This window comes from Chaetura pelagica, unplaced genomic scaffold, assembly GCF_000747805.2.
Source record: "Chaetura pelagica isolate M959 unplaced genomic scaffold, ChaPel_1.0 scaffold76, whole genome shotgun sequence".
Classification (NCBI taxonomy): domain Eukaryota; kingdom Metazoa; phylum Chordata; class Aves; order Apodiformes; family Apodidae; genus Chaetura; species Chaetura pelagica.
This window is the reverse complement of record NW_009970723.1, coordinates 12190850-12215118: the sequence shown is the minus strand read 5'-3', so window position 1 is coordinate 12215118 and position 24269 is coordinate 12190850. Positions and strand designations below refer to the sequence as shown.

The 24269-nt window shown below is 35.6% G+C and overlaps 1 protein-coding gene across 1 annotated transcript in view; it reads right to left on the bottom strand.

Moving 5' to 3' along the window:
* Positions 1-24269, bottom strand: part of ZFPM2 (zinc finger protein, FOG family member 2) — a 431509-nt gene that overhangs the window by 242561 nt on the left and 164679 nt on the right. The window contains exons 2-3 of the mRNA XM_010006533.1: positions 22066-22224; positions 5350-5451 (exon numbers count right to left, since the gene is read on the bottom strand). Coding sequence (XP_010004835.1) covers positions 5350-5451; positions 22066-22224 — 261 coding nt within the window. The remainder of the gene's footprint in view (positions 1-5349; positions 5452-22065; positions 22225-24269) is intronic.

Sequence of the window (24269 nt, the reverse complement as noted above, 5' to 3'; positions counted from 1 at the left end):
TTGAATACGCAATTAGTGGAGAAATAAAAATTGGGAGTTGCTTATAAGGAGGGCTGATAGCAATTAGTCATAATAAATGCATCCAAACAGTACAATATTTATAAAAGTAATACATAGTGTGCTCATTTATTAATTTATGCCATTTTAGTTACAGGGAACTATCACGGTCAGCCAGCCTAACTTCTGCTCTAGTGGAATCTATCCCATTTTAAAAAATCCAGTGTCTGCCACAGAACTAGATCGTGTTCTCTAGGAAAGTATTTGATCCTGAATCGTAAATATTTCTAATGACATATAAATTACTTTTCATAAAATGTTCCAATAATTAACTTTTAAGCACTTAAAATCTCTTCTTTGAGTCTGAAATTGTGGAGCTTCAATGTCCATTTAATCTTCTGATACTTTTGCTAGAATGAGGTGCCTATTGTTATCAGATTTTCACTCTGAATTTAAAGTAGTTTGTAATCAGGTTGTCCTTTAATATTTTCTTTGATAAAATAAATAGGAACCTAGACTTTTCGTAATACCAGTCCTTTCAACATTCTAGTGGCTCTTCTCTAAACCTTTTTCAAATTTTAACATAATTCCTGAAGTGTGAATCCAGGGGGTGGAATCCTGCTTCAGCATTAAAAAAGACTGCTAACAAATGTACTGGTTTTGGCTGGAGTAGAGTTAATTTTCTTCACAGTAGCTATTATGGTGCTGTGTTTTCGATTTGTGATGAAAAAATTGTTGGCAACACACTAGTGTTTCAGTTATTGCTGAGCAGGGCTTACACAAAGTCCAGACCTTTTCCGCCTCTCACACGACCCCACCAGCAAGAAGGCTGGGGGTGCAGAAAAGCCAAGAGGGGACACAGCTGCGACAGCTAACCCCAGCTGTCCAAAGGAATATTCCATACCATATGACGTCATGGTCAGCATATGCTGAAGTTACGTATGGGGGAAGTTCAGAGTTATGGAATTTGTCTTCCCAAATAACCATTACAAATGATGGAGCCCTGCTGTCCTCAGGATGGCTGAACACCTGCCTGCCAACGGGCAGTAGTGAATGAATTCTTGTTTAGCTTTGCTCGCTTGGCTTTTGTTTTACCTATTAAACTGCCTTATCTCAACCCACAAATTTTCTCAGTTTTATTCTTCTGATTATTCCCCTCATTCCACCGAGGGGGAGTGAGAGCACCTGGGTGGCACTCAGTTGCCAGCTGGGGTTAAACCATAACACCAGAAAAGCAAGATAATATGGAAACCTAAACATATCCTTTAGCCATGACTCTGTCTTTTGAGTTCAATCCTGACTCACCAAATCCCAAGACTTGTTTTGGACACACTGCTTTCTGTAGTAAAACTTCTATTACCTTCTCATAAGCACATGACTTCACATTTAACTAAAATTTTGCTGCAGCTAACATGTCAAGTTACTACGATCCAGCAATAGCAATTCTTATCCATTATTCAGTATTTTATTTGGATTTGGATTGTAAACTCGTTGCAAAGAACTAATATAATTTAGGTCACTATTACATATAAAGTTGATTTTAAAAGATATATTTTTTCCATAAAGTTATACAGTTTGGCAATTTTGCTAATCCCTCTTTAATAAAAGGATCTTACATGATTTAGTCCATTATTTCCAATGGCACCACTGTCATGTGGACAAGCCTGTCATTATCCAGATCAACAGAAGAACAGTCACCACTTCAAATAAAAATAAGTTTCAGGCACACTAGAAATACTTAAATTATTCCACTCTTTTTACTGTACCAAATAACTATTAAGAGTCCTAACTTGTAAGAGATCAATACCAATGTACTAATTATTTTTTTCTTACCACATTTTAAAATGACTTCTTACTGTTACTAATGAAGCTACTGGTAGATTTCTAGTGACTTCCCTTTATTTTTTCCTAGCATCTGGTTACATCCACTGTTTTCCCATTCATTTTCAACTTGGATTTAAACACTGAAACAGGTTGCTCAGGATTGTTCAGTTGTGGCTGCCCCCTCTCTGGACGTGTTCAAGAGCAAGTTTGATGGGGCTCTGAGCAACCTGGTCTAGTTGGAGGTGTCCCTGCCCAGGCAGGGGGGTTGGAACTGGATGATCTTTAAAGTCACTTCCATCTCAAACCGTTCTATGATTCTATTATATGATTTTTCTGTTTTTCAAAATTCTCTTCTAAGTAAACCCCAGGATATTTCATTCACAGTTTCCCAAGTTTAGGTGGTTTTTGTTCTTACATAGAACAGATATCCAATAAAAACTGGAATGATCCCACTCTCTCATCTGATGGATGATCTGCAGAAGACATACAGGAGATCCACCTTACATTATGTGTTAAAACCCTGATGGCTGGCCCCACAGGCACTGATATCCTAGCAATAATACAAAGGCTAGAGAATTATAGGCATCTACGTCTATCAAGGCAACACTCTGATAGCAAATAGCATATTTAAAGTTGTAAAATTATTTCTGCTCTCATGTTTGAACAGTAAGTATTTTCATATAAAATCTGTTTAAGCCCTGTCTTGCTTTGCAGACTCTGTTCCTTAGACTTTTGCTGTTGCATGTAACGGAAAAAAAAACAGGTCCTTTACTGTGTGTCCATACATAGTTTACTGACCTCAATTTCCATTATTTCAGGAGTCTCATAATTAAGATTTTTTTTTTTTTTAATTAGGACAAAACCAGTGAAACTGAGGATAGTTTAAAAAACATTCAGGTAACACTCAAAGTGACTATACAGACTATGCATTATCTCCACAGTTCCTTGATGGTCAGTGAAGGTCACAAGACTCTGTTATCTGAATGATTGCTTTAGCAGAAATTCTTTGAAGCTACAGTACATTTAACTTCAGAATTTTCTTCATAAAAATATTCTAATTACAAAGGCTTCAGAATCCATGTGAATCATTTAACAATGCAAATTTTCAAACAAAATAAAATTCCAATTAATGCTAGGGGCTTAATTTTGACTCATCTGTGAGTAAGTTGTTGCTAATGAATAACTCACAGAACTTCACTGCCTGGCAAGTACTGGCTCTAAAAGTAACAATATGTTCCCTTAGTGCTAAAAAAAGAAAAGTTATTAAAATAACAAAACAGCTGTAATATTTATATGAATCCTTGAACTGTCACAGTTCCCATTATCAGCTGACAGCAACTTGTCTCATGCAGAACACAGTCATTGGCAGATTCTGAGAGAGCTTCATCTCAGTGAGGAGACCACAGACAGACCAGGTAACAAAGACTGCATGGTCATCTACCCTTTGAGGCAGAATCTCTACTACAAGTTGGTAAAGTTGTTGAATAAAAGGTTTATAATGGCCCTATTTAGGCTGTAGTAAAATATGTTACAAAATAAGCAAAATATTTCATGCTGGCTTTTTTTTTTTTTCCCAAAGGTCTGAAAGAAGTTGTATCTATACCAGTCAAAAATTATCCTTTGTTGATTGCTGTTTTTTTCTGTACCAATAAATAACCAAATTCACTTCAGAAATCATGGGTGATGGAGTTTATGGCATGCGGTATGTACCTATTATTTTTTTCATACATATTATACCCTTGTAAAGAACCAATATTTAAATAAAAGAGCTGCTTATTTCACATCAGTGGTCATCAGTTTCCTGAAATCAAAAGCAATTTTCCCACATTTGGCTTTGATTTCCATGTTACCCCATATCAAAGCTACCAATAAATATTATATGACACACATATCTTACTGTTTAACTGAAATTATTTTCTCAATAAATAAAAATATAATAAAAATTAAAAATTCTCCTTTTATTCCATACTGTCATGAAAGAGATCTGAAACTTTTGTATAAATAGCTCATAGAAAAAGCAGTAACAGCTACATAAAATGTATATTCAACTATGCTGAAATACACTAAAACCAGAAAAGCAACAAAAAATTACCAATGTCAGATAGTTTGTTTGTAATGAAATGAAAAACAAGTCATACATTAATCACTGATAGCTTTTAATTCTACTATGAAGCTGCAAAAGGACATTCTGCTACATCCAAATATATCTTTTTTTATTATTTCAAATGTACTGTAGTGTATTATGGTACTAAATCTTATTTTCATGTAACACCATAGTGCTTCATATAGCATATCAACTTATTTGTGTATTACAATTAAAAACATTTTAAATTAAATCATAATAATTACCTATACTATGTCTTAATTTTTGTTTAAATTATATTTTTCAGCTACTGGTTTCAGAAAATCACCATTAGTTTTGTACTTCTCTTAATGAAGAGCATACAGTAATTTGCAAAATCAAGCAAGGATGAAAATGTGATTGAAATATACATTTTTTTTCTAATGAAATATTACTAATGCATTATAAATTATTGATATAACACTTCTGGGACTCTTTTCTGATGCATTCATCTTTTTTAGGGAAAATTTCCATAAGAAATGGAAATAGCTCTCAGCTATTCTGAGAGCATGTTTGTCTTCAGATGCACATTTTGCAAGAGCACTCTTAAAATATAGTTATTAAAATGGATTTTTAAGGCCCATTCCAGAGTTCATACCCATGAAAACATTACATTGAATTCAACTGAGGAACTGCCTAATTGAGAAATACAGTTTACCCCTTTGTCTTAGGTACTTTTACGGTACAACAGAGGTTTCTTACATTTATATTCATATTCATAGTTATATTTATATTGAACAGGTACTTGCAAAGTATTCCCACATTATCATCACATCTTACATCTTAGCAACATTACACTTGCCCCATCTTCACTGTGCATAACAGAAAATGTTACCATTAGTTACTGCTTTAATGTGAAGTTCTGACACTTCACTGACTGCAATCTAAAGATTGTGTTTCAACTGAAATCAATGATCAGGTATGTTAAATTCCTTCTATCAGGCTAAAACAGGAAAACAAATGGTCAGTAGATGCCATACCTATTTGTTAAGGTCAACATGTTGTTAAATGTAGGTACAAAGTTTGAAAGTGACACAGGTGTTTGGTTGGTCTTCTGGCTCAGAAAACAGAGCAAAAAAGCTTCTCCCTTAATACAACCAGGGAACTGAGAACTTAATTGATAAATTTAAAATTCTAAGCAGCAAAAACATTTTCCTTTGTATCAAGAAGTTATGTAGGACATTTTATGTTGAAACATTTACAAAATCCAATAGTCCAAACTGGGTTTTACTCAAGAACTTCACCTTATTACTCATCCAGCAATATCCTGGACTCCAAAGGATCACAAAGCAAACAGTCCATTAAAAATTGATGCAAACATAACGCATCTACTAAAATCATGACACTTAAAACCATTAAAATCTAATTTAAAAAGTTGCTGTTGGCTTTCAGTTGCTTTTTCCTACCTGGCCCATCCCAATCCTCAGTCTCCACAGCAAGCTGCCCTGGTTTCTCCGACTTTGCATCGCCCTCAGATTCTGCTGCCTCTTGGATGCCTTCTTCATTGCCTGTAAAAATAATCAAAGAAATACAGGGACTTTTAGGCAGAGCTCCTGCAATATCCAAACAACTTCTTACATCCATAAGTGAAAACATATGCACGTTTGTAAACAGGCAGAAAATTTTAAAAAATTATTATTATTAGACATATTTGTGAGTTCCCAGTAACACAAAGAAATCCTCAGTATCCAATCCTTCCAGTTCTGTGGAGAGATAAATCTTAGTTTTCTCCATGTTTGAAAAACAGAATCACAACTTGCACCCAATTCTGTAAAACAATGCACAACAAGTAATTAAGTTCATATGCACAAACGAGAGAAAGAAATCAGCTTGTTACTCTTGAGAAACATAATGTTTCAATTATGTATTTTCTTGAATTGACACCTAGCTGTTTCTTATGAATTGTGAATTAATGACATTCAGTATAAAAATATGGCCCACTAAACATTCTGCCTTTTCAGGCAACTACTGGAGATCTACTCTGTGGCATTTCAGTATTTAAAGAATTTGCCCTTAGAGGTCATAATCTACCAGGAAGTCCCTATGGTAATTTTCTTCCTATCAAGCTTTATCTAAAGAACTGCAACATTTCAGATGATTTTTAGAATTTCCACCATCCAGCAGCACCAGAGAACATCTGCCTGCCCTCAGTAACAATTCACTATAAGGTTGTATATAAGACACACAGAAAATTATTATAAGGTGGAATTTTTAGATATTAATTTTTAGATATTATTAGATTATTTTTTTTCTAAGAACTCTTTGTTGAAAGCACAACAATTTCAGTTAAACAAATATTCTAGGCAAGCTCCATGCAAAAATACTTTGAAATAACCATTAAAAAAATTGCATTGATGCTGAGGAGTTCCTGTATTAACACAAAATAGGCCACCGACTATGACATCTCCAAGGGTTTATCCAGGACATTAGATTACTGCATTTGTAGTTTGGGTATTTTTTATTATTTTTTTTTTACCTACTGATTAATCCAAGAAAATCTTGCATAGGGAGATGCTATGAAGAATGAAAATAAAATAAAATAAAATAAAATAAAATAAAATAAAATAAAATAAAATAAAATAAAATAAAATAAAATAAAATAAAATAAAATAAAATAAAATAAAATAAAATAAAATAAAATAAAATAAAAGTCAATACGATGACCTGGATGTGGGGATTGAGTCCACCCTCAGTAAATTCGCAGATTGCACCAAGCTGGGGGCAAGTGTCGATCTGCTGGAGGGTAGGAAGAAGCCGCAGGAGGACCTGGACAGGCTGGGTCGATGGGCCAAGGCCAGTCACATGAAACTCAACAAGACCAAGTGCAGGGTCCTGCACTTTGGCCACAATAACCCCAGGCAGTGCTACAGACTGGGGGAAGAGTGGCTGGAGAGCAGCCCAGCAGAGAGGGAACTGGGAGTAGTGGTTGACAACCGGTTGAGCATGAGCCAGCAGTGTGCTCAGGTGGCTCAGAAGGCCAATGGCATCCTGGCTTGCAAAAAGAATAGTATGGCCAGCAGGAGCAGGGATGTAATCCTCCCCCTGTAGACAGCACTGATGAGGCCTCACCTCAAGTACTGTCTGCAGTTTTGGGCCACTCACTTCATGAAGGATATTGAGGTGCTGGAGCAGGTGCAGAGGAGAGCAACAAGGCCGGTAAAAGGACTCTTACAGGGATAGGCTGAGGGAGCTGGGGTTGTTTAGCCTGGAGAAAAGGAGACTCAAGGGAGACCTTATCACTCTCTTCAAATACCTGAAGGGAGGTTGTAGTCAGGTGGGGACCAGGCTCTTTTTCCAGGCAACTAGCAACAAGACAAAAGGGCATGGCCTCAAGTTGTGCCACGGGAAGTTTAGGTTGGATATTAGGAAGTATTTCCTCATGGACAGGGTGATTAGACATTGGAATGGACTTCCCAGGGAAGTGGTGGAGGCACCATCCCTGGATGTGTTCAAGGAAAGGCTGGATGTGGCACTTACTGCCATGGTTTAGCCAATCTGGTGGTGTTAGGTCATAGGCTGGACCTGATGATCTTAAAGGTCTTTTCCAGCTTTGGTGATTCTGTGATTCTGTGACTTAATTACATCATTCAAATGGGATAAAATTATTGTTTAAATTTTTTAGCAATCTTGAAACAAACTTTTTAAAAAACTGTCCCACAGAGAAGTGGCAACACTGAAAAACAAATGTTGTGTATTTTAGAATCTGAAAATCAGACTGTTGATTTGACAATAGGACAGCAAGAAAGAGCAGCTTGTAATTTTTCCCCACTCATGATAACAAAAGCTTTTATTAGCAACATAGGTAAAGAAATGTGATTACAACAAACCATGCCAGATCCCCATATGTTATCACTGGAGCTATATTTATACCAGATAAGATTGTGACCCAGAGTTTTCAAGTACATGATTATATACAAACACTATAAAGTATTAACTTAATGGGCACATGTAACGTCTTGTAATAAGTAACACATTCTTCCTTGCATTCATAAAACAAAACAGTTTTCTCAAATCCTAAGTGTAAGAGCACAGTAAACTACTTCTTGAAGAACACAATACTATATTCGCTCTAGACTTTGATAACAAAAATAAAGTTCAGTGTATTCATAGTACTAAAAAGATAGTCAGGTCTATTCATAGGTGCTTAAAGCTAAAAGATATCACAAATATCTAGTATAACTTTTCTGTTAAACATACTGTGTAATTTTGCCCAGGTATTTGAAGTTCACATGCTTCAGTTCAATCTCAAGTCACCTTTCAGAAAACAACCCTAAATACTCATATGCTGAAAAAGCTTTAAGTTTTTTTCCAAGAAGTTTTAGAAATTACTTGGTTTTCTTTAACCATCTACCCTATTTTGTAGTAACCAAATAGAGCTCTGGGATTTTTTTGGGTGGACTGAAGTCTACCAGGTATTTCTATCTTCATATTTCTGCTTTCATAGATTCTTACAGCTGAAACAACTTGCTCTTTATTGGAGAGACACAAAAGACAATTTTCCAAGGTTCCAACTTGGCAAGATCAACTCCAGTTTTCTCCAAAATGTTGAAAAGTATTCCACAGAAAGGGCAATTCTGATTATGAGTTTCTAATTCAAGCTGTATAATTACCATAGCAAACTCTTAAAACATTCTTTGCATGGAATTTTTGTAATAGATAAAATGTTTATCTTCTGCTGTAAAGGATAGATCTCTATGGACTAAATCAGAACAACAATTTAAAAAAAAAATATTAATAATAAGAATTATTTCAGATAGAGCCCAAGCATGACAAATTTTAGTTCCAAAATATAAAAGTTTTTCCAGGTTATAATATATGCAAACCTGGTGTTAGCATGCAAATTTGAGCATTCTTCCAATCAGTGCGACCAACCAGAACATCAAACAAACAAAACTATCAGAATTAAAAGAGAAGGAGAAATGTATGTGAAGCGATTGGGCTGAAGGGCAAAAGAAGGACAGAATTACATTTAAGTTATACAACCTACAGCACACGATAATTAAGAATTTAGGAGATGAGGAAAAACCTGAAAATACATGTTAGCAGATGGCTTATCTTTTCATTAACTTGCTTTTTCAGTGTTTCACAAAGTATAGCATTACATGTTTTTTTCATAATCAAGTTTTCACGAATTAATATGTCCCATGCAAACAGAGTAGAACAAAATGCATAGAATTTACATTAAGAAAAACCTTGTTTTCATCTAGAAGTATTTTCAATTATTTTCCTTGATTTTTTCTATTATTCACTATCTACCAAGTCCATTATTACACCCCTGAGATATCATACTACTGATCTCTGTTGCTCCCCCATAATACTTTTCCTCCATGCTGAAGAAATCTGCTTGTGAAACCAACAAATGGTTCATTACTGTGGACCTAAGAATCCATCAGTGGAGCAAGTCTATCCCAGGCTCAGCTGAGAGTAAAAGTTATTTGAAAATGAACAATCAAGTCAATCAATTTGGTGCTAAGGACACTGCAACTTTAAGAAGCCAAAAGGAGGCTTAGAACAAGACTTGACAACAAAACACATCTCTCAAGCTATTTTCTTTTCTTTCCCCTTCCTTAATGCTACTTGAGCAGCTAACATTTGTTTAGCATAAAGGAGTTTATTTCCTTACAGAATTTATTTTCTTGCCATTGTTTACTGTTTTTGTTCATTCATTGACTATTTTCCAGTTTCAATAAGACTATTTTCTTGTATTTATTTTCAAACTGATTATTTTCGTTTTCGATTTACAGGTGTAGACATTTAACTAGATCCAGAACATAATATTTTTCTTTCTCCTAAGTCAAATCAAGTGGTTTTTTGCCTTATATGTACCACTCACTTTCCTGTTTATTCCTTTCTAATCTCATTGTTTTGGTTTATTCTCATGCTTACTTCTTCACTTTGCTGCTTTTTACCATCAACATCAAAGAGTAATACAGTAGTATTGGCAATGATAAATGCTCTGAAATGAAGCAAAGCCTACTTCTGTTTTAAGTTTTTCATTCTGGCAACTAAGATCAGTAAGCAAATTCTGTACTCTAGAAGAACAGTATCACATGAAAAAGATTCATATCTGCAAGAATCTCTAATATCATATAATACGTTCAGTCATGAGTCAATTAAGCCTACTGGACTTTCAGCTATTTCTATGTATTTGGTATTAAAGCTACACTTTGGGCAGAAATAATCTCCTCTAACCTTAGATGTCTGAAAGCTAAGCTAGTCCAGACTATTTATGTAGACGTTCCAATGGACAGGGAAGAGAGAAACTTCCACAGTGACTCACCCTATTTGAGGATGTCTGAGATACCCGTCTTGGGGTCTGAGATAGTTGAAATGAATCATTCGCTGGAACTGACAGCTTAGACTAGGAACCTATCTTTAGCCAGCTCCAGTTAGGTGAAGCAAATCTCTGCCTTATGTTGAAGTGCTGAATACACAAAATACTGCTTAACTAAGAGAAAAAATATCTTATTCAAACAACTTCAATACTCTAATATGAAATGAAAAGAATGTTCATCTTAACCTTTCGATTTCTTACCAGCATTAGCTTTTTCTGTTGCTCTTCAAAAAACAGTTCAAAGTTTTTAAATATGTTTTTTAATATCCTAGTGTTTATCCACCAGATGTAAGTGAACATACTAAATCACAGTAATTCACAGCTGGTCAGTGAATCTGAATACTGTAAAAGAGACATTACCAGAAATCCAAAAGGAAGAACTTCAACATCTCTGACAACACTGACAAGTAGGAAAAGAGACTTGAATATTAACAAGTAATTTCACTTTAATCTTTTTAACAAATTAAAGACTTCCCAATTTGTACTTAATCAGCTTGTACCTCAAGTAGTTGCAGCATTTTAAAGAAGCACATGGGTTGGCAGTTCTTCTTAACCCTGCTGTTTTAATCCATGCTGTTGCTATCAATATTAGGCTCTTACAGGAAGTCTCATACAATATAACTATTGAACTTTCTTCACCAGGCATGTTACAGCAGCTGTTAGTCACTCTATAATGTATTTTGCAATCAGCTAAATCAACAAGGTATTTTTAACAATGAACAGTTCAGAACTGACAGATCTACTTTCTTGTTCACAACTGCTTATCACAGCATAGATATCATGCATGTTTGCCAGGTGCTTCCTATAGTTAGGATACCTTCACAGAAGCCGCTCAAAAAAGATAAGGTCATAAAAGAGATGAAAAATGTGCAAGCTTCATACACTCATGGTTTTATCATCAGACAAAACAGCTTTGGGTGAAGGACTGTACTAGTTACAAACAACACACTGCAGCTTCTGTCAGAGTGAGAGAACATTAAAAGTTTGAAATTCACTTTGTGCTCTTTCTGCCAGCACAAATGTAAACTTAAATTGTTAACATCCTAATACAGCTGTTCAGAGTGAAAGATCACTTCTCAATTATAATAAATCAATTCAGAATAAATTGTTACATAGCCCGTAGTGTTCTAAAATAGTAGTATGCCAAAAGAGTAAACAGACTCAACTGAGAGACCTGGGGAGTCACTCACCGTAGACTTTAAAACAGCAGGGAAAATAAACTTATATACATTAACAGACCAGTGTGACTGGTCATGTAGGGGCAGGATTTCTTGGGTACCTGGGGGAAAGGGGCTCTTTCCTTCTTTCTGCTACAAACTACAGAAGCAGTAACTGCAGATCCAACTGAAGAAGAATTTTGAGACTGTACATATGAACTAGATGCCAGAGCTTCAGAAACTATAAATTAGCATTGAAAAATCTGGCTTTGCTATTGCTTTATTGCAGTGCCTAGAAATAGTAACGCAGCTTACACACACTGATAATCTTTCCCTTGAATCTTAAGAAACACACTGTAAGTTAAGAATAACTGACAGGAACCTCTCTTCAGAAGCAATATCAGCAACTTTGAAACAAACCATATACAACCTCAATTACAAATGCAATGTACTTAATTCACCCAATGTAACTTATTTTTTGGCAATGCACACTATTCTTAAGAATATCAATTACACCTAACAGGACTTAATTGTTCTTCCTATGGATGACGTTTTTTTAAAGGTTTCTACATACACATTTAACAGGCAGAAGTCTCTAGTTTAAATGGCAATGCAAGTTTTCCACAGATAAAAAAAATTCTGGGTACTGATACCCATAAAGAATGCAAGCAAATCTTTATGTAAGGTTTTGGTATGGAAATGGAACTCTGAGAATAAAGATACTAAATAAATTGGGAGGAATGTTTCCATAGTTTGCCATATTTACAAGGTAAACAATTACAGGGGCTATAGTGCCATGCAAATGAGTTTATTCTACAAGCCTTGCAAGGGCAGAGGTACAGAGAGAGAGATCTGGTGCTTTCATTGCCAGACTTGCTTCATTGCTTCATCTAATGTATATCAGAAATAATTTCAGTGAAGCCCACCAAAGTCAGCTGAGACATTCTATAAATACAGTAAGTTTGAGCAAAATCTGGCCCTCAGATGATTAATTTTGTAAGGTACCTGAAAGAAACCAGCAGTTGCACATGTTAATCCACTGCATTTTATTTCAGAATATATCAATCATCTCAATACTTCACTTTTTTGCAAGCAATTATTGTTTTCTGTCACACTAATTAACAATAGTAATTTCTCCTGGAGTAAATCTCATTTGAAATAACTGCATTTTTCTAGGTGTCCTAAGCACTCTCAAAATTATTTGTCAAGCAAGTGTCAGAAATAATGCACTGTCTCTATTCTAACTTTTAGGAAAGGTCTTTGCGCATGTCGGTGAATACCTACCTACCTATCTGTGTGCAAGCTCTTAACTCTCAAAAATAGCAGTACAGGAACTATTTTAGTTCATACTAAAACTACCACTTTGTTTAACAAAATGACATCTTGCTACAATGACATTTCAGCACACTGGTCATGTTAAAAAAGTGTTAATTATTTCTAACCACTTCAGCTATGGCACTTTTCCTCCTGGGATGAGACACTGTTGTGCAGCAAATTCATCTAGACTGAGTCTGGCCTTCCCCTTTCTCTAAATGCGTAGTATGTTCTCATTATTGCATTGTTTTCTTTTTAAGTCCTCTCAAAACAAGGATCACTTATTCACATGTATTTCCTGCAGAACAGTACAAGCGTTCTCTAAATTGCATTCCAGACTTTGCTTCTATTAACTAGTTATATATTTATCATATTTTTTAGGGAGCACTAGTACTACTGGCACTAGTACTACAAATTAGTATTGTTCAGATATACTGGGTACACAAAAGCTTGTAAAGATATAAAGGACAGAAAAAAAAAGAAAAAAGTTTTGCATCTGTTCAATCTTCCCCCATTAAAACTTCAAATACAAGAACATACTAAGGTACTAACCTGGGGTTCAAGCTTACGCAGCTCGAGACACTTGATTAGAAAAGCAGCACAGAGTTTTTAAGATACTTAGAAACCCCAAGCAAAGACTGTTGCTTAGTATAATTTTCAAAATTATTTAAATGGAAATCAACAATCCAAGAGATTCTATAACACCTTAAATAGGAACCAAGAGATGACTTCTGAGATAGTCTAGCAAGTTTCAAACTCCTAAGTTTGAAGACTCTTCTGCAAGTTCCTATTTCAACTTAATTAAATAACAATTCTGCTTTTTCCCCACTGCAGAAACATTACATCTGAGAAGTTTTCATCCAAGAAAATCCCATTGTGTAATGTGCAGCGGAAATCATTATCATATACACATCCCATTTTCATGTAATTTCCATACACTGCCACATAATGAGAAGGAATATGCATCTGTTCTTACAAAGCAAAATTTTAATTTACCTTGTTGCAAATAGTTTGATGCTTTTGTTTGAAATAATCAACACTCCAGGTGCTTCCATGTCAAAAGCAGCTGACTTCCTGTCATCGGAGTTATGTTTCCCTGCTCATGGCAGGGGGTTTGGAACTAGAGAATCTTTAAGGACCCTGTCCAACTCAAAGCATTCTATGATTTTATAAATGCTGTATTATCCATGGTTTCCAAAAACAGTCTAGATTTCTGAGTCAAATTCAAGAAAAAAACTTAGGAGTCATAAATAAATGCTTCTTTTTCTCTTATCCACAACAATCTATCCATCAATAATATTTCTCAATATTTATCCAAAGATGTCTTAAATGTGGCATTTGCTATATTTATTTTCTCTAATTCTTTTGAAAGTTATATTACTGCCAATATCCCCACTGCTGACTTATACAGTACACAGCCTATAAGCAACTCTGCTTTTTAGACCTGGGGTAACAACAATCTTTCAGGAAACATCTCAGAAGTCTACAAAATATTCAGAATTTCTGTGTCAAGAGCATCAAATTAGACAAAAAAAGGTAAAACAGAACTTCATTAGAAATAAAATTAGTAACATATGTAAACATGAACCAAGTATGTGGTGAACTTTGTCATTTGTGCAATTCATATATTAAAGAAGATTACCTTATTAATTAGCAATGCATATTCTGTCAAATTTGAACTCAAATTGAAGACAATGCAAGTTCAAACTTTGTGACTATCTAGAAAGGGGACATTACACTACTTGTAACCAAATAATCCCTTTCCTTATAGCTGTGATAGAATTCACAATTTCATTGTTCTTATGAAAACCAAAATGTGCTGACTGCAAAGGCTGGAGTTGCCTTGATAAACTGCTTATAGCTGAGTAAGCTGTTTTAAGTGTTTCTCTTGCTTTATAATTCTGTGCAGTTAATATAATGTTTCCTATTTGGATATATGTATTTACTTCTTGAAACATAGCTTTCCAGGGTTTTTTTTCGAAACAGTTTTCTGCTTGATGACCAATTATTGATTTTTTTTTATTAAAATAATGGTTTGCTTGTCTAACTCAGGTCAAATTTTCATCTCAAGTTGAAAGTAATACCAACAAGAATTTCAGTTGGACTGAAAATATGACCCAAGATGTTTACATATAGATTAGAAGTAAATAGAAAAGAGTACAGGGCAGACAATCTCATACTTGTTACTCTAGAAGCCTTTCCACACTCTCAAGTGAATGGTGAAAAAAAATCCTTCCAGCCTTTTCAGATATCTCCTTTCCCTTCTAGAAAGAAAACAGGTGGTCCTCTGGGCTCCAGTAACAGGAAAAAATGAGAGAGGTAAAGCATAAGGCAAACACTCATGTTCACAAGAAGAAGGTCTCCTTTCATCCTCCCAGGATCCAATCTAATTCTGAGTTAGCACTCTTCAAAGGCTATGATCAAATAACCCCCTTCCTTTCTTTGTGCATATGCAGCATCTGACAAAAAGTATGGAAGATGCACAGGATTCAGGTTTTTTTCAGCTGAATTGGATACAGATAAACATACAGGAACCCTCACTCTTGGGAACACAAGAATCCAACACAGGTTCACAAACATACATGTAAGTCAGTAAGAGGTAACTTGTATTTTTGGAAGGAGGAGCACTGCAAGTTTTTAATGCAGATTCTTGTTATCCTAAGAGATAAGAATACATCATCACACACATGCCCTCTCCTGTCTGCTTACCAAAAATAATTACTGTCCTTAATTTACTTTGAAAGAAAATGAAATTAATTCAAATAATTTTTTTTAAAAAGTTTAAAAGAGTATGAGCTCCGGGAGAACAGAAGTATCACCAGGGAAAGATAATGTCAGGCGCAGGGAGGAGGGGTGTCTGGTGCCAAGCAAAGCCGAGGGCTGTGCAATCACCTCTATCAGTGCTCTATCAGTGTCTACACTCCAGCCAAATCCAGAGAAAACAAGGAGTCAAAGATTCAGGTCAATAAGCTTATAGGCGATTTGCACAAACAGCTCCTCCAGCAAGGTAAAAAACAAAGTCATATTGGCTTTTCTTTTTTATTCCTTCTCTTTGAACTCCCTGGTCCAAACACACCCTAGAAATGTCAGTGTTATATGCAAGAATTTAAAGAGCTGAGCTTCTTAATCCCGTTAAGAAATAAGAACAAAGTTGCCTGTAAAGATCTCCTTATTGAGCTCAAAGTGATTATGGTATAGCTGCCTTACGCTGATCCTACTTCAACTTGCTGTAGCAAAAGAGGTAGAAATCTGTCATGAAATCCACTGAAAAGGAAAAAAACATTAGGGACTAAAAGGTTTCTGGTTAAAAAAAAAAAAAAAAAAAAAAGGAGAGGAAAGAAAAAAAAGCATAAATGTACTTTTGATCTAGAAACAGAAAACTGCAAGTATATTGTTAGTCATTACATGCCTAACATGACAGAAGCAAATAACATTTACACAGATGCACACAGGCATACACACACAAAGCCATACTCCAGAGGAAAAAGGGACACACAGAAATCATTTTCAGGGTGTTAAGAGTTTGGCTGGTATTATAGATGGTAGCATGATAGCTTTGCACAGAAAGTATGAGGGGAAAGATTAATGCACAGAAGAACTTAGCATTGTATATGCTTTTTCTTATATGGAGAATCACACGGAAGCTGTTTCCCTGAATCTCAAGCCTGGCTGCACAATCAGGTCACATGGTTTAACAGAAAAAAATTCCAGTCCTAAGCTGGTCTGGCAAGTTAGTGACAAAATACTGCACATGAGAAGAAAACTTGGATTAGGTTCTGAGCTCATCCCTTTCCGCCCAAGCAGAATATGAGAATACAGCAGCAGGTATACACTCAGTACACCCATATACTCAGAAACCTTTATATTCCCTAAGTTCTCCTCTTGCTGACTTAGAAGTATATGTGAGTTTCAGACACCACTAGATTCCCCTCATCTCCCTTTTCCTCCACTAACAAAGATAATCAGTGTATGAGGAACCACAATCTCGTATCATCACTCCGATTTGCTATGAGTATACATAGCAGTTTGTGCTATAGGTCCTAAATGCATTGCGTCATGAAACAATCAATCTGGAACCCGTATTATGTATCCCTCAATCTTCCTATGTTACCAATCAAAGCACAGTTATCAGTGCAGAAACATGAGCCATTTGCTTTCCAAGCTGCCCTCAGTACTGTTAAGGCCACTGAATCTTCCTTAACTTAGGGCTGGTGCCATTGCTGCCTTTTGACTGAGAAACTATGGAAAGCCACATGAGAAACAATCACAATGGCTGTGATGCAAGCAAAAAAAAGTGGAATTCAACAAATTCTTCTGGTAAGCATAGCAGCAAGAAATGCTTATGTCTTCTTTCTCTAAGTATCAGACACATACATTCCTCTATTTGCCACTTTCTTCTGGAAACAGTCCTACATTTTCTCCCTTTATTACAGTCCTTCCTTCATTTTCTTCTCGTCTCTTTCCTTCTCTCAACACAGCTACTCGCTTACTAATCTCAAGTGATCTCTCTCATTGCTCAAGATAACTTTTCCTTTGAAAGTTAATACCTCATTGAACACTTCAGCTAAGAAGGTCACAACGAACTGTAATTTGTTTAGCTAGTTCCCATCCTTACGAAGTAGCCAAGGCTCCTATTCATGCTGTTTAGAGAGGAAGAGGTGTCAGCTCCATCTGAGCATGCTAAACTTTCTAAGTAACAGCTGACAATATTTTTTTTTTATTTCTCCTGAGGTTATCTGGGCAGGATGACAGCAATAGGACACTAAACAAACAAATTCAATGAACTTGCTTAGCACTTTGCTTTTTCATCCCACAACCTCCAACTTCTTGGAGGTTCTGTTGTTTGCTCTCTCTTCTATCTACCCTCCTGCTTTTCTTAGCTCCATCATGCCTCCAGCTTACTTGTCTCTATTAGTATTACTTCGCTTTCTTCTTCCTACCTAAAAAAGACAGAACTTAAAATGTATATGCTATCTCCTACCTTTCCGCAGTAGGCTTTCAGACATCTCATCTATCAATCTTCTGCATGGGCTACTTTCTCCTTACCGAGACCCTTTTTCTTAGCAGAGGAAACAGTGGTGCTTAGTGGTACATCTTCTAGATCTGAATTCAATCTGAATTAATCTTAATCTGATACAGACTGTGATTCCAGATAGCCACTATCTGGACACTAAAAAAAATCTTCAGCACTGGAGATTTCAGGCTAATACAGGCTTTGTGTGGACAGCATCATCAGATACCCTCTTTATCTGTAGCACAGAAATTTACAGTAACTAAACATAAACAACAATTTTCAAAGACCATAAACTGACAAAATGCAATGCATTATCTCCAAGGCTACTTTCTACCAAAGTTTTTTATTCTACGCCAAAGATGGAGACCAGTGCAGCTTTGTAGTGGAAGAGAACTATGACTTCATTGTTATTGCTGTTTCCTTTCTCCTAATTTCATTTTCAAAATTGTACACAAATCAAACTTCTAAGTGTCATTTGTTCTGAGGCTCTTCTAAAATACTCATTCTTGGATGGGAAACTTCTTCCAAAAAGTTGAAAATTCACATCTGCAAGCTTACAGCTATCCCTGATATACAGAAGGTTGCTAATTTCCATTTTTGCTTTTACTATTTACATGCTTAAACACTATTCAGTAAATGCAGACTATGTAAGAGTATTTACACTCATATAGCAAACTTAAATGTTGTGTTGTGGTGTTGTAAAAGTGGCCGAGGAGGTGGACTTTTCCAGATTCCTTGTCATAAAAGCCATTAATGAGCAAAAGAAACAAAAAATAACAGCCAAAAAGTCATAATTTTGAAAACAGAGAATTTGTAAAATGACATGTAGCTCAATCAATGTGATTAATTTGCTTCACACTTTGCAGAGGCTTTCACCTTCACCTTCTAATTCCAGAAACTACTCTGCTGAATCAGTCTCACCAACCTAAATTAATAGGGTGGGAATGACAAGAATGGCTTTATAAAGGTTAGCTGTTTGCAATTTAGACAATAAGAGACTGCTGTCTGCTTATAATATGATCAGGCATAGTTTGACAGGAAAGTCTCTTCTGTCAGAAAGCCGAAGTTACACAGTTGTGAACTTCTACATGCTCTACTTTCATTCATCTGAATGAATTGTGAGCTCAGTACATTTTTGCATTCAGTGCATAGTTTGGACAGTTAAAAGTCTCTGGTTTTAGGTGATGCCTGGATTTACAAAGCTGGGGAAATACAAAAAACATACCATAGGTGAAGCCTCACAAACACCTCCTTCCCAACAGTTGTACCATTTGTTATCCTACATTTCTTGATTGCTGCAGGAAGCCCCACTACTCATTTGTCCTCTTATTCTGGGTCAGCTAGGAAAACATTCCATGGAAGCCAGGACAGATGAATATTTATATAAAATAAAATCCCCTTATTTTATAGAGCCTTTAATGGTCCATGCTAGCAAGAGGAGAATGCAGAGATAGCATTAAGGATTCCCATGCCAATTCTGATATTTTCTGGGAAAATATCACATGAGAAATGTGATATTTTGAAATATCATATGATACAAAAATGTCACATGAGAAAACACAGATCTACACTAATTTTTCCCTTCTTTGAAGATATCAGGGGTTTACAGGCTGCCAGTACTGTCAAAGAGCAAATCAAAAACCAGAAAGTCAGGCCCTCAAAACAGAGTTTAGAATACGTTCATTTGCTCTCTAACCCATTTGGTACATATCTCATTTTCAAGATTTTATTCCTGTTGTCAAAGAAAAAATATTTTTTAGGAAAAAAAGCTTATTTCTCATGCCTTATCTTTCTTTAAATACTGAAGTATCACAAAGGACAAAAAAAAAAAAAACAGGTGATGCATGATTAACAGATTCATGAGTATGTCTCACTTTTGGTATTTACTATAATACAAATACTTTCACTAAGGAAAGGGCACCAAATAAATTTATTTGCTTTCCAGATTAGTTCTGTCTTCTTGGGATTCATCCTCAGAAAAACATGTGTTCTCATGCTATTGACACCTAAGATGGGACACTGAATAAGCATGATATTCAACAGAAGTGGAGACATTAAAAAAATACCTTTCTAGTCTCCCATTCCATCGTTTTTTTAGAGATATTCTCAGTTCACTTCAAAGTGGGACCTCTGTCACACTGCCCCAGCTGGAAGTAGATTAGGGGTTTTATGTGCCCCTTCATCCTCTGAAATTTCCTTTTCAGCTTTTCTTCTACAGCAGTTGCAGTACATAGGTTTAAGATTCTATTCTAACTACAACACACTTGCAGAAAGAACTGCTGGGGAGTGAAAGGGTATTCAGCTCGAAGAATTAGCCAATTTCCTTAATTAAAAATGTAATAAACAAGATTCAGATTTAAATGTATTTTCATTTAATTCCTGATCTACTTAATAAAATGGCCTGGATTCATTGTTCCATTGTTTTTCCTGGAAAGGAATTGTGAAGATACTTTGAAATTCAACATAAATTTGCAATATTTGTTACTATAAACAAACAAACAAAAAAAAGCATACATTTTTTTCTGACTTTCACCCAAAACAGTACTATTTGCCTCGACAAGAAAGTTGGGGAGGGACTTTTTACCAGGGTGTGTAGTGATAGGACAAGGGGTAATGGTTTTAAACTGGAAGAGAGTAGATTTAGGTCAGAAATGACAAAGAAATTATTTACTGTCAGGGTGGTGAGACACTGGAACCAGTTGCCCAGGGAAGTTGTGGATGCCCCCTCCCTGGAGGTGTTCAGGGCCAGGCTGGATGGGGCTTTGTGCAACCTGGTCTAGTGGGAGGTGTCCCTGCCCTTGCAGGGGGGTTGGAACTAGATGATCTTCTAGGTCACTTCCAATCCAAACAATTCTATGATTCTAATTCCAGTGGTAGGCCCTGGAAATGCAGTAAGCAGTACAGAGAAATAACTAAAACATATGAACTGATAGTGGCATTAGTCTCCCACTGTTGACAGAAGGAAGACATCAAGAGATGCCAGTATAAGGATTATGCAAATAGTGGTTTAAATAATTATTTAGTAATGCCAGTAACAGAAATAGTACTTTTGTTCAGCTAAGGAAAATGGTGTCTGAGAGGCATGTGAACGGGTGAACACAGAGTAATTGCAGTATTTGTGTACAGCTTAGTTACAACAGCACTTAACTCCCTGTTTGTAATGCATTTTCATTCATAATCTAGTCTCCCTTCCCATAGAGTAGAATTTGTAGCAGCTAAACTCTCAACTACTGACTAGTACTGACTACTGTTATGACCTCTTAAGATGGCTCACTATCAAGAATCTGTAGCACAAAAAGTAAATTATTTTTAAAAAAAGTTGCAAGCTACATAGAGGACATGTAGAAAATACATTTCCATGCCTTCTCTAATGGTGACTGAAGACTCTGTAGGGAAGACTAATATTTGGCAGTCCTAACATTTGACTATTCAAACAAATTCATTCTACTTTGTCCAAGACAGATGAAAATAATAGAAAAACAAGAGCATATCAAGCTACCATGAGAAAATGCATGTCATTATCTGGAAAAGAAAGACAGAGAAATCATCAATATCAAAATGCCTAAAGGGGTCATGTTCTAACAGAAGAACATCAGCACAACAATTCCAGCTATATGACAGGCATCCTTACCTGCAGAAGACAAACAATAAAGCAATCAAGTGGAAATCTGGCAAGAAGAAGGTTAGTGCAATGTTCTACATAACAATACAGTGTGCTTTTTCTGTCACCTGAATGGGAAAGAACAGAACCTTGCAGACTGAAAACTGGGTAAAAATGAATTGGTGTGGCTTATGCTAAAATACCTCTACCTTCAATAATCTGCAAGTAACCAATGCATCAAAAAGGCATCTGCAACTTTAAAAGTTATCCTTTCACAAATCACATTTTCTAACATGCATAATAAGTTCTATTATAAGCTCTATTTTAATCCTAGAATCTACAGACACAATCCATTTTTCTAGCAATGTTTCTTAGGCAAAAAAGCAGTGAACAGACGTGCTATATTGCTAGGTTTAGATCTGATAATAATTGACTTCTGAGGCCTGTTGTCTACAGTTAAATACACGGAAAATAACATTCTTGGAGGAAAACATTAAAGGCAAGATGATTCACCTCACCAAGAAGTACATCTGCCAACACATTTAAATATTTATCTCTTGCCAGACTCAACTACCCAATGACTAATTCTCCTATTTTTAAGGTACTACAAGACTTTTTATACATTTTAAACCAAAATATCTTTTTGACCAAGTGGACAGAGTTTGGACAGTATTCCCTCAAGTGGTGGGCTACAATGATTACCTTTATTACAAAAGTATTCCACTTCTTCACAGCTCAGATTTTCAGGCTCAAACTCTGCAGAAAAGCTTTCCTCCAACGGAAAGTCGTCTTTTGAGATAGCATCATTTTCCTCAGACAGGCATTCTTCTTCTTCATCCTCAATGGCATCTTCAAGGGGCCCTTTAAAAAGAATCAGGAACACTGTGGCAAAACCATCTAACAGGACAATGTGATATAAAACCTTAGTGAACTTATAACTGGTGGTCTCTAGCTAGTTTTTCCTTCCATGGTTGTGTTCAGCATTTATTAGAATTGGACAAATAACACTTCATGGAAATAAAAATTGAAAGTGACTATTTTCCTGATTACTTCAAATCAGAATATGCAAAGTGTTATTAATAATATATATTAATAATACTCACATGTTTTTTCATTATTCATTGCACTCTAGTATTCAAGACAGCTTTAACAATGAAAATCAAAGCTGTATTTGTGAAACCACATACTGAAGACCCTTTGCTTGTTTTTTAGGCATTGTTTTTTGATGCTGAATTATAGTTCTTTGTAGGTTTCCTTTACAGGCTTCATTTCTTGAGTTAACATTACCAACAAAAGTTAATTACTACAAAGGTATTGACAGTATAAACTTCAGTTTATTCTGCTATTTTGCTTTTAACCAGCACCTAGAGGTGTTTTAAAAGTTTCACATTATCCATGTTCATTAATTTGCTATTGCATACATCTCGTCAATGGATGAGAATTGGACAAACTATCATTTAATTTCACAGAGGCCACACAATCATTGTGGTAAACTAGAGAAACATAAGCCAGTTACAGGAGCAAGGCACAAGTCTGAATTTGAAATGGCAGCCTGAGGTCTTTGATTCTCCTAGTTACCTAGACGTATTATCGATACAGATCCTCTTGAAGAGCCATTGCCTGACAGATCTATAATACTGAACACTCAGGTTACCAATTGGCATGTACTCAAAAAATAAAATTCCTTCTTTCTTATATACACACACTTCACAATCATTGGTTAACAGTAACTATTTGCTCAATACATCTCCTGTGCAGGTGTATAATTTTAACCTAGATTTAAATAGAGATTTTGAATAACTGAACATATTTTAATTTAACCAAGATTTTATTAAATGTCAGTATGTTTCAAAATCCATCTTAAGGCTAGATTTCAAAAGAGAGATTTCATTATACATGGTTGAGGCTTGAAAAAAATTACATATTTCGCTCTCCAATGAAAGCACAGCTTCATTTATAATTGACTGAGTATTTCTTCCTCAAAGTGAAAGCTAGCTAGCTAATGAATAAAAATGTAATTTGTATTTATATTATAGTTTTCCAGTATTAAATACACTATTCCTGGATAATCTATCATGCTGAGATACAATACATAAATGATTCTGTTGCATTCGATGAAAAGGGATAAATTTTTAAAAGAAATAAAATATTGACTACACTCTAATTTTATGTAATTTATTATGAACAAGTGACTACCTACATTTATTAAAACAGCAAAATTCACTGTAGACTAGGTTGTGTAATTCTTGCTTCAGAGTAATATGACTATTTGTGCCAGCTGAAAATCTGACCAGATGAACCCACTTCTATGGACACACTCACCAACACTACCTGTCATTCAACAATATAAATTCTAACATAATGGGCTATTATTACAGCTGGAGAAATAGATTCCCACTATCAAAGTATCCATTACTGTTAATTGCACTTTCTAGCCATGTTGGAAAAAAATCTCACAACTGCCTATGTGCAGGGAACAAGGAGGGGATGTCGCACTGTATGGAGTGGAGAACAAAGCACTAGCACACACTGGACGAGTGCACTGCAGCTAAATGCAGGCAGTTTGAGCACCTTACTTGTGTCCAGTTTCATGGCAGAAATGAAAACATAAGGGGTTCTAAACAAACTATCGAAAAATACTGATACGTGACATCGTCTGTAGAGCCATTTATTGGTGTGTACTCCTGGTAACATCTAGATAAACTAGAAAGGAAAAACAGAATAAAAGAAAAATATGCTCTTTTAGGGAAAGGTAAATTTCTGCCATGTATCAAGGCAGATAAATATCATGGTTGCCATAATTTCAAAAGCAGCTATATGCCTTTAATAAATTTTTCAACTATCTTAAATTTGTGGGGAAAAACGTACACTTCAGCCAACATTTCAGTGAAAGTCAATTTCCTGCT